The sequence below is a fragment of the Bufo bufo genome, chromosome 6, assembly GCF_905171765.1.
Source record: "Bufo bufo chromosome 6, aBufBuf1.1, whole genome shotgun sequence".
NCBI lineage: Eukaryota > Metazoa > Chordata > Amphibia > Anura > Bufonidae > Bufo > Bufo bufo.
In genome coordinates this window covers 37,077,107-37,089,237 of record NC_053394.1, presented here as the reverse complement: position 1 = coordinate 37,089,237, position 12,131 = coordinate 37,077,107, and the positions used below count along the sequence as shown (strand labels likewise).

Below are 12,131 nucleotides of genomic sequence, written 5' to 3'. Positions count from 1 at the left end.
TTTGAATGTAATTGCTTAATTCTGAACACAGCTACATCCCTAGTTATAAGAGGGTGTGCAACCACATTTTAGATTTCTTTTTGTTTTCTTCCCTCCCCCTAAAAGATTTCAGTTTGTTTTTCCATTGAGTTGTACAGTTTAGAGGTCACATTAAAGGTGGAAAAAGTTCTGAAATGATTTATCTTTGTCTCATTTTTTTTACATCACAGAAACCTGACATTTTAACAGGGGTGTGTAGACTTTTTATATCCACTGTAGCATTATATTTATTTATGATGCTATGTACTGCCAGTGTTATCCAATACATTCCAGAACTGTAAGGGTTGCATAGCATCTTAAATAAATATAAGGCTATGTGAATCCCGTCAGTGCTGGGAGGTCAGGCCGGGTGCTGCGATGCGGACTCGTTGCGGGAGGAACGCTCATCTGCAAGGGGCCTAAGGGTTACATAGCATCATAAATCAATATAATGCTATGCGTTCCCATCAGTGCTATGTAGGTCAGGGCGGGAGCTCTCGCAGACATATGCTTCAAGTTCAATGCATTGAACTCGCTCGTGTGAGACCAGCCTTAGGCCTCTTTCACACGGGCGTTGCGGGAAAATGTGCGTGTGCGTTCCGGGATTTTAATGCGTTTTGCACTCGTGTGAGAAAAATCGCGCATGTTTGGTACCCAAACCCGAACTTCTTCACAGAAGTTCAGGCTTGGGATCGGTGTTCTGTAGATTGTATTATTTTCCCTTATAACATGGTTATAAGGGAAAATAATAGCATTCTGAATACAGAATGCATAGTAAAATAGCGCTGGAGGGGTTAAAAAAAAATAATAATTTAATTCACCTTAGTCCATTTGATCGCGTAGCCGGCATCTCCTTCTGTCTTCATCTTAGCTCTGTGTAGCAACAGGACCTGTGGTGACGTCACTCCGGTCATCACATAATCCATCACCATGGTAAAAGATCATGTGATGGATCATGTGATGACTGGAGTGACGTCACCACAGGTCCTGTTGCTACACAGAAGGAGATGCCGGCTACGCGAGCAAGTGCACTAAGGTGAGTTAAATTTTTATTTTATTTCATTTTAACCCCTCCAGCACTATTGTACTATGCATTCTGTATTCAGAATGCTATTATTTTTCCTTATAACCATGTTATAAGGGAAAATAATAAGGATCGGGTCTCTAAAGAAAATGTGATCGTGATCAGGGGTGGTTGTCTGAAAGCCGTGGTCTCCTGGAGAGGTTTAGTTTCATTACTTTAAAATATATTAGCATTATATAGTCTTTCATATTATATAGTATTTTACATGAAATAGGGTTTAATGCGCCATTTTATATTACATAGGGTGTCATTTATTAACCTGAAATACGCCTATATTAGAAAGATTATTTGCGCTGCAATGTGCAACTTTTCCTCACTTACGCCAAGTCTAAAAGTTGGCGTGACGTGGGTGAACAAATTAGAAAAAGGTCTAAATGTAACCCAGCAAGGAAGCCGTCTTAAATTTAGACTGGTGCTGGATGTGCCGAAGTTATGTAGAGGCTGGCGCCTCTTCACCAGATATCGGGATTATTAAGACAGGAGTGTAAAACGCCTGTCTTAATAAATGACCCCCATAGTGTTTATATTAGATGATGCTTTATATTGTTACATCATTTTTTATAATATAGGTTTTTCATTGTATGGCGTTTTATATCATGCAGTATTTTAAATTAGATTTCGGCTACTATTATGTATTTTTTATATTATATCTTGTTTATATTATATAGTGTTCCATATTATAGCATGTTATATTTTGTTTTACATTACCTAACATTTTATATTATTTTATGATGTCGTGTTTTATATTATATATTTGCATTATATATTGTTTTATATTATGGTGTTTTACATTGCAAGGAGGTTTATATTAGCTATTGTTTTATATTACATTATAATATAGTGTTTTAAATTATATGGGGTTTTATATTCTCAAGTGTTCTATATTTGGTGTTTTTTATATTAGGCAATGTTTTACATTACATATTGTTTCATATTGTAGTGTTTTACATTATATATATAGTTTGGCATTGCATAGTATTTCATATGATAAACTGTTCTATATTACCTGGTGCTTTTTATTTTTTTTATATATATAGTTTTACTTTAGATGGTGTTTTATATTATATTACATTAGATGGTATTTTATATGATAATATTACATTAGATGGTGTTTTATATTATATAGAGTTTAATAATATATGGTGTTTTATATGGTACAACGTTATTACTTACATTCAGTGCAACTCGGATAAGAGACTGAAATGGAAAAATCCCACAAACAACGGAAAGAGTCCAGAAGATGAAGAGGGCTCCAGTGTCTGTCCGGACACAGTACCTTCGGCCATGGTGGACTATTAATACCAAGATCTAAGTGCACAGGAAGATGTACAATCAGACTACATGTTTTGAGTGCCAATATAAGACATAAATTATTCTGAATAGAGATGAGGAGTATATCAGGTCACATTCACACAAGGCACACTTGTTATTGAGTTTGGTGCAAATCTCCTGGGGACCTTTTGATTACAGACAGCAACAAATCTGAACAGTCAGAGCTGCAGTGCAAAGCATGGGGGAGGGAAAAATCAATAGCCTGTGCATCACAAACACACAAACTCCATGCTATGTTTTCCAGGCCAGAGGTGAAAAATGATTGTACTAGTATTTTATATAACATTCAGGATAGATCATCCAAACAGTTCTTACCCATGTTACAGCATGGATGGCCGGATTTACATAGAGGACGGTAGGAAGTATTTTGGCAGAGTTGGCACTTGACTGTCCGTCCACATGTTCTGATATTGTGATGCCGATTCCAGCAATCGAAGTGCATAAAAGTAATAACGTCAGGATCTGTAAAAGAGGAAACGTAAACCTAAAGGGACAGGTTCACACTGTAATCAATACCAGACACAACCTGTGGACAGGAGTGGTGCTGTTTCTGGGCTAATTTCAGACAAACCCTTTGACCCTTCAAAAGAACACAAAATTTGACAAGGGAAACACAACCTTTTGTATCTCTGTGTGTGTACACCTATATTATACCTTCCATCATCCCATATATAACACCACAGCTCTTATGACTCTGGATGAGTCCGGGCATGCACCACAAGGATTTGCAGCGTCACACGATTGTTATTGAGCCAACCAAAGAACATTAGAATTTCAAAGAAGGTGACCCCGGCACTGACCTGCTACACGTATTAGAACAGGACGTACAAAATACAGCTCACTAACATCCTATTTGAAAAAGGTCACTAAGGTCACCTGCACACGTTGTGGAATACATGCGTTTTCTTTGTGAAAATTCCTGTGCAGAAAAACCGCAGCGTAGTACAGTACCAGCAAAGTGAGATCACACAAATCTCATATACACTTTGCAGGTTTTTTCTGTGCGGTAATTGGCCTGCCGTCCGGATTTCAAAATCTGCAGCATGTCAATTAGGTTTGCAGTTTTAGTTGTGGAGTTCACCCTCACCAATGGAAGGGTGAGATCTGCGGCAAAACCGCATCTAACACACACCAAAAAACTGATTTCAGATTTTAGTGCGGATATGCTCCACAAACGCACATAAATCCGCGCGGAAATTCGTGCTGGTCTTATGTGCGTTTACTGGTGGCCTAAAGGTGCCGTAGCCGATACATCTACAGGATTAGATCAAAAATAGTGCCACACCTGTACACAGGTTGTGTCTGGTATTGCAGCTCAATCCCATTCTCTAGAATAAAGCTGTGAAGCTGCAATACCAGGCACAACCCATGCACAGGAATGGCGCTGTGTCTAATACAAAGCAGCCATGTTTTTCTATTATACTGAGCTTTCAGATTGCAACTTTATGTCCCCGACAACATATTTAGCACCTAAACAGTGCACCTGCAGGGTAGCAGTAATGCTGTCTGTATCCATATGTCCGTGCCTCAATCCTGCAAAATAAAAAAAAACATGTCCTATACTTGTCCATTTTGCAGACAAGGATAGGACATTTCTGCAGAAGGGATAAAGAAAATGGCGGCATGCACATGACTGGTATCAGCGGTTTGTGGATCGCAAAACATACTAAAGCATATATGGTCGTGTGGCACGAGGCCTAAGTAAAAATCTAAAGGTTGTCCAGGATTAGAAAAAAAGTTAGATTATTTTTTTCCAGAAACAGCGCCACATCTGTATACAGGTTGTGTCTGGTATAGCAGTTCAATGCATTCACTTGAATACAGAGGAGTTGCAATACCAGACACAGCCTATGGACAGATGTGGCACTGTTTTTAGGAAAAAGAAAAAAAAAAGCAAGCAAACCTTTTTTTGTAGTCCTGAACAAGAACAACCATTTTATGATCAGGTCGACAGGCCCAAGGGCTCTTTTGTCAGGATTTTAATGTCTGGGTGACTTACCTGCTTGGTCAGATACAGCTTAGTAATAGGGGATTTCACTTTGTCTGATTGACACAAGTTGAGCAGCTGCCAAGGTGCACAAAGCCAAAAGAAGATCAGAGGGATCCAAACCAGAACTGTCTGCTGAAAACATATCGGCAAATCCGGATCAGGTCTCTCCAGCAGAGAAGAATTCTGTGAAGAGAAGAAGAGTCAGGACTTCAGGCTTTGTGGACCAGAGATGACTTGTAAACCTTTATCTATGTAGTGGTAATCATATTTGCTTTCCTATGAACAGTGGCATCAGGTAGATCCTAAAGAAGTGACGTCCAGTGTACAATATTTTTTACATCCTATCATCCATCGATACAGGACACCCCCTAAACTAATGCGTTTCAATCACAAGTAATGTAAAGAAAAGACTCTAATCAATTCAGACACCCAGCATGAATAAGGACCCCAGGCTCAGACTCCAAAATAAATTCAAACTCCAGATCAAACTCCCAACATGAAAGTCCCTAAGCTCAGACAAAGATAAATCCAGACTCAAGATCAGACCTTACTTTAAATACAAGCCCCAGACTAAGCCTCAAAACAACCCTAGGCCCAGAACTAGATTCAAACCACAGAGCAAAACTCCAAAATAAATTCAGACTCCAGATCAGACCCCCAACATGAATAAAGACCCTAGGCTCCGACTCCAAAATAAATTCAGACTCCAGGTCAGGCCCTAATTTAAATACAGACCCAGCCTCTAGAATGAAGATAGGTTTTAAGTTCATTATATACAAATATTATATGAACCATCCTTGATACAAACCTACTCATATTATAATTAGGGTCTATTCCGATTACATAAATTCAATACATGTAACAATTAACATTTCTTGCAACAATTAGGCGATACTCTCAGCCAAGCCAGTATCAGCCTAAACCTACAAAAAAGGCCATCAATATTAGGTTGGTGGGGGCCCGACTTACGGCAAGTGGTACCTTGGAACAGAACCAGAGTTCTGTTATTACCTGAAGTCTCGTAAGACTTTGCAAAGTAATAACTTTGGCTCATCTGAGCCAATACATTCTAATACTGTACTGAGCGCTCACTCTGTACAGTATTCTAACGAAGTCTTATGTGAATCGACTTCGGATGTTTCATGGGAAGTCGATTCGCTCATCCCTAATTGTAACCTATTTTGTAAAAACAAAAAACAAGATGGCTGCACACCGTTATATATACACAAACAATAGAGCTAAGAAATGGGGGTCATTCTAGAAAGAAGTGGTACAATACCGACTATAGATGACATACGCGTCGGGCCCATCTACCAGGCGTCAAGGTGGCTTCCTACACTGCCCTGAATATTGTAGGCTTAAGTAAGTCCAAAGTGAGGAAGTATATTTAGTGTTAGGGACCCATCTGCGGAAGCCACCTTGACGCCTGGTAGATGGGCCCGACACGTATGTGCGCTAGGAGCTTCCATTACTCATCTATAGTCGGTATTGTACCACTTTTATCTAGAATGACCCCATTTCTTAGCTCTATTGTTTGTGTATATATAACGGTGTGCAGCCATCTTGTTTTTTGAAATTATGTTTGCTTCATGGATATGCACCTGTGATTCTGAAGGTTCTAGTCTAAATTTTCTTGCTGTAACTTATTTTGTGCCAGTAAATGTTTTGCAGTTAGCAAAAAACATATATTTTATTTCTGCTTTTATCCTCTTAGAAAAAAAAAATAAACAAATCCCAACATACAGTGTACTGTTTTTAGCCAGAGAAAATCCTCCTATTACTACCAGTGGCTCACTGTCTAGGGCTTTATTCTCCCATAAAGAAGGTCCTGGGTCCAAGACCTGGCTGTGGCACTTTGGCCCCTTTCACACGGGCGTCACGTGTGAGGGCCAGATAGGATGCGGGTGCGTCGCGGGAAAATGCAAGATTTTTCCTCACGAGTGCAAAGCGTTTTAATGCGTTTTGCACGCGCGTGAGAAAAATCGCCATGTTTGGTACCCAGACCAGAACCCGAATTTCTTCACAGAAGTTTGGGTTTGGGTTAGGTGTTGTGTATATTTTATTATTTTCCCTTATAACATGGTTATTAAGGAAAATAATAGCATTCTTAATACAGAATGCTTAGTAAAATAGTGATGAAGGGGTTAAAAAAAATAATAATAATTAAACTCACCTCATCCACTTGTTCGCTGCTGCCCAGCTCGTCTTCTTTCTTCTTCTTTGAGAACCTGGGAGAAAAGGACCTTTGGTGACGTCACTGCGCTCATCACATGGTCCATCACCATGGTGATGGACCATGTGATGGACCATGTGACGGACCATGTGATGAGCGCAGTGATGTCACCAAAGGTCCTTTTCCTCCCAGGTCATCAAAGAAGAAGAAAGAAGACGAGCCGAGCTGCGCGAACAAGTGGATGAGGTGAGTTTAATTACTTTTTTTAACCCCTCCATCACTATTTTACTAAGCATTCTGTATTAAGAATGCTATTATTTTCCCTTATAACCATGTTATAAGGGAAAATAATAAAGATCGGGTCTCCATCCCGACCGTCTCCTAGCAACCATGTGTTGAAATCGCACCGATTTTCACGCAGCCCCATTCACTTCTATGGGGCCTGCATTGCGTGAAAAACGCACAATATAGAGTTTGCTGCGATTTTCAGGCAACGCACAAGTGATGGTGAAAATCACCGCTCATCTGAACTGCCCCATTGAAGTGAATGGGTCCGGATTCCGTGCGGGTGCAATGCGTTCACCTCAATCATTGCACCAGCGCGGAATTCTCACCCTTGTGAAAAGGGTCTTTAAGAGATAGAATGAAAGTTAAATAGGTGTATCCTCAAGCCCTCACAGTACTTGGGGATACTCCCACCTAATTATCATAGTGCTGACTCAATATATGGGGTCAGACAGCAGAGCAGGGACTCCTAACCCATATAGCGACCCCAGATATGGTGTCAGCTAGAGAGCAGAGCAAGGAATTACATACTGGTGCTTCAATGTGCTGGTAAAAATAAATTTAACATTGGCCTCCTGCCACAAATACTAATTAAGTTGGTCAGGTGTCAACTCTACTTGTGCTGCCAACAGAGCATTGACCCTTTCAGGCATAGACCACATCAGACCTCTGAAGGTGTCCTGTCACTATCTAGCAGCAAATCCTTTAGTTTCTGTACACTGCGATGTGGGACCTCCGTGGATTCCACTTGTTTGTCCAGCACAATCCTATGGATCCACAATCAGATCTGAAGAATTTGGAGGCCAACTCATCACCTTGCTATTTGTTATGTTCCTCAAACTATTCCTAATCTTATTTTGCATGGTGGCCAGGGAATTATCCTGTTTAAAGAGGGTGCTGCCAAAGGGGAATAGTTTTGTTCATGTGTGTCCTTTTCTATGCAAACAACACGTGTTTGGTGAGTCAATGTGGTCCCATGCTAAATCAACAGAGAGAAGTAATACAGATCAGCGGAAGGGTTGATTTGCTGATACCAATCTACTGCCTATAGTGTAATGACCTAGAGTGCTATTACCACTTCTCCACCCCGCTACTGTCTCCTATGATTAATCCAATGTCATCTGTGTCTTTATTGCAGGTCTTTCACATTGTGAATTCCTATTTCCTATTATGTTATGTAACTGTATATGTTCATGTAATGTACCTGGTTCACCAGTAGGTGGCAGCAGACTTGGCAGAGCTACATTTGCAGAGGATGGAACCTTCTTCCCATTCTAATGCTCCCTCTAAGGAGGGGAGGGTTCTAGTTAGGAAAGAGTCTAGCTTACACCCTGCCTCCTGGACGTGCTATGCCCAGGCCAGCTAGAGCACCTTCAGCTCTGCTGGATGGGGAGGCCACAGCTTGAAGCTTCAGAAGCCAGAAGTAAAGTTCTCATGACAAACTTAGAGATATTCTACAGAGAGAAGTTGCAGCATTCTGCAGAAGCAGAGATTCCTTTTCAGCCTCTTAGTACAGCAGAGTCAGAAAGCAACCAATGTAGCAGAGTTGAGATTGTTCGCCTGCCAGAGTTTATGCTAAAGCCTGCTGGGAACCAAGACAAAGTCTGTAAATTGTTTGGAGAAATATTTATTGAAAGTAAAGCTGCTGTTGAACTTCATACAAGGTCTGGACTCAATTTATTCTATTCCACCTAACGGTGCTGGCGTCACAAACACCAGGGACCCTACTGCCAAGGCACATTAACAAAAACCCATTCCACTTAGGGCACCTCAAACACCATCTGGCGGGATTCCCTGGACAACAGAGTGTGCCCCGAAGGAACTGGTGCTGTCCTTTCCATCACTGAACGCCGGCCCAGGGAGGCTCTGCTAACCGTGAGTAAAAGACTACTACAACCCCAATTGGCCCACCGTGCCTCACGTGCTGCCCCTTGCAGACCCGGCCGCTGCAATAGCAGTGATGTCTAACATCCATCACTCCAGCTGTGGTGAAACTACAACTCCCAGCATGCTCTATTCTTTTCTATGAAGTTCCAAGAACAGCCAAGCAAGTGTGCATCTTGGGAGTTGTCGTTTTACCACAGCTGGAGTGCTGGAGGTTAGCCATCACAGGTCTATAGCCACAAGAATATACTCTACTCTAAAGTGCTATGAGATACTTCATTGGCATTCCACCATTTTTTACCTCTTAGGGGTGTCATTTAAAAACTGGAAGTTCTAAGAACATTGTACCGTACTGTAGAGGGAACCTGAAACCTGAGAGAACCTGATGTTGTTGTAGAATACAGGTGGACTCTGCTCAGGATATACCATCAGTATCTGAACTGTGGGGTCAAACTCCAGGAACCCCTGCCGATCAGCTGTTTGAGGAGGCCGCGGCTTCCTATGCCTGGGAAGTCACGTTCATTGGTGTAAATGAGTGGCGTATATCGAACCATAAATGACCCCATTGTGCCTGGTTTATCAGTGAATTTCCTGGTGACAGATCCTCCTTAATACTAGGAACCCATACCAGGTGCCATATTACTAGTAATTTGCCCTTGTCACCCAATGTTTTGAGACTTTTTTTATAAAAAAAAATTTCATTGGCTCCTAACATCAATGATAATAAATAAAATCTATATTTTCAAAGGAAGATCAACAAAACATTAGTTGCCCTGTAACTGAATTCCCCCGCACAGACCTATCAATTTTTTTTCTGGAGCCTTTCACCACTCAACTATATTAATAGCTTGTGTCGTAATTTTAAGCTCCTGGATCCCATTGCAAAATCTCATAAAGCCATCTACTACACAAAACATAGAAGAGGATTCTTTACGGTAAGAGCAGTGAGACTATGGAACTCTCTGCCTGAGGAGGTGATGATGTTGAGTTCACTAAAAGAGTTCAAGAGGGGCCTGGATGTATTTCTGGAGTGTAATAATATTACAGGCTATAGCTACTAGAGAGGGGTCGTTGATTCAGGAAGCTATTCTGATTGACTGGCTGGACGGAAGCACTGCTATGTTGTCCCCCAATCAAAAAACAAAACAAAAAAAACATACTAATCGATAGACTGGCTTCAGAAAAATTTGCCCCTTTAGTGTGTGTATGATACAGTAAATTAGATTGTGATCCCCATAAGGGACAGGTATAATATATATATATATATATATATATATATATATACAGTACAGACCAAAAGTTTGGACACACCTTCTCATTCAAAGATTTTTCTTTATTTTCATGACTATGAAGGCATCAAAACATGTGGAATTATATACATAACAAACAAGTGTGAAACAACTGAAAATATGTCATATTCTAGGTTCTTCAAAGTAGCCACCTTTTGCTTTGATTACTGCTTTGCACACTCTTGGCATTCTTTTGATGAGCTTCAAGAGGTAGTCACCTGAAATGGTCTTCCAACAGTCTTGAAGGAGCTCCCAGAGATGCTTAGCACTTGTTGGCCCTTTTGCCTTCACTCTGCGGTCCAGCTCACCCCAAACCATCTCGATTGGGTTCAGGTCCGGTGACTGTGGAGGCCAGGTCATCTGGCGCAGCACCCCATCACTCTCCTTCATGGTTAAATAGCCCTTACTTTCAAAGTTTTCCCAATTTTTCGGCTGACTGACTGACCTTTATTTCTTAAAGTAATGATGACCACTCGTTTTTCTTTACTTAGCTGCTTTTTTCTTGCCATAATACAAATTCTAACAGTCTATTCAGTAGGACTATCAGCTGTGTATCCACCTGACTTCTCCTCAACGCAACTGATTGTCCCAACCCCATTTATAAGGCAAGAAATCCCACTTATTAAACCTGACAGGGCACACCTGTGAAGTGAAAACCATTTCAGGGGACTACCTCTTGAAGTTCATCAAGAGAATGCCAAGAGTGTGCAAAGCAGTAATCAAAGCAAAAGGTGGCTACTTTGAAGAATCTAGAATATGACATATTTTCAGTTGTTTTACACTTGTTTGTTATGTATATAATTCCACATGTGTTAATTCATAGTTTTGATGCCTTCAGTGTGAATCTACAATTTTCATAGTCATGAAAATAAAGAAAACTCTTTGAATGAGAAGGTGTGTCCAAACTTTTGGTCTGTACTGTATATATATATATATATATATATGGAAAAAAGAAAAGAGTGGCAGGCAGCACCGTCTAATAAAGAAGCAAATGGATGCACCTAGCCCATATGGGAATAAGCTAACCCGGTATATAAAAATAGAAAAACGGGCAGCATTCCATGAAGTAAAATGAAAAAGAATTTATTCACCAATATAGACTATGCGACGTTTCGGCTCAGTGCTGGAGCCTTCCTCAAGCTTGAGGAAGGCTCCAGCACTGAGCCGAAACGTCGCATTGCCTATATGGGTGAATAAATTATTTTTCATTTTACTTCATGGAGTGCTGCCCTATATATATATATATATTAATATATTAATATATTACATTGCATACAGTGCCATGAAATGCATTGGTGAAAAGTATGTATTACATATTACAAATTCCTTTCAGATCACCATAACATTTTTTTTACTCTAGTTATGTTAATCATTTTCCTAACTGCAGAGTTTTCCCTCAACAGCCTCATAAGGCGACTCCTAGAGTTACGTACTCTTTCTATCGCCATGACATTTATTTTTTTATTTTTTTATTCTGATTTGCATATTTGAGGTAAAATGAAGCTGAGATGATTCAGACAACATATTTTCTTATGTATTGACCCCATGTGCTTAGAAAAAAAACTGCCCGTCTATACAGAACAATCGTAACAAGTAGAAATAAGAAGAGAACTTACCCAGAACACAGAGCCGCAGTAGTCTTCCAGAGCCTTGGACATGTTTTGAGGTGGGGAGAACAGCCTTCTGCCGCCCGTCCACGGTACCTAGGACAACACTGAGATGTTGGATTATTACATGCCTAGATAGTCCTCATGGTTTATACCAGTGCACTGTCATCCACCCAGTGAGTTTAAAAGCTGTTTAAAAGTCTCTTCCCCCCACCCACTCCAGTTTATACCCTACTGAAGGGACATCTCAGTTCTACAGAGACCTATTGGACTATAGTTAATCACTTTCCTAACTGCAGAGTTAGTCCTGAACAGTCTCAGAAGGCAGCTCCTAGAGTAACGTACTCTTTACATTCTGGTCACGTGATTTTTTTTTTATAGAAACACAGATTGACGACATATGGTACATTTATACCATATGTACAGATCTCCAAGATATGAAACCTACAAAGCAGTATGAGATTGGAGT

General features: G+C 40.4%; 1 protein-coding gene across 1 annotated transcript in view; it reads right to left on the bottom strand.

The window, feature by feature from the left end:
• LOC121003104 (canalicular multispecific organic anion transporter 1-like) overlaps positions 1-11,819 on the bottom strand; it is a 150,565-nt gene extending 138,746 nt beyond the window's left edge. The window contains exons 1-4 of the mRNA XM_040434682.1: positions 11,672-11,819; positions 4,434-4,607; positions 2,750-2,896; positions 2,276-2,410 (exon numbers count right to left, since the gene is read on the bottom strand). Coding sequence (XP_040290616.1) covers positions 2,276-2,410; positions 2,750-2,896; positions 4,434-4,607; positions 11,672-11,713 — 498 coding nt within the window. The 5' untranslated portion in view covers positions 11,714-11,819. The remainder of the gene's footprint in view (positions 1-2,275; positions 2,411-2,749; positions 2,897-4,433; positions 4,608-11,671) is intronic.
• Between the last annotated feature and the right edge of the window lie 312 nt (positions 11,820-12,131).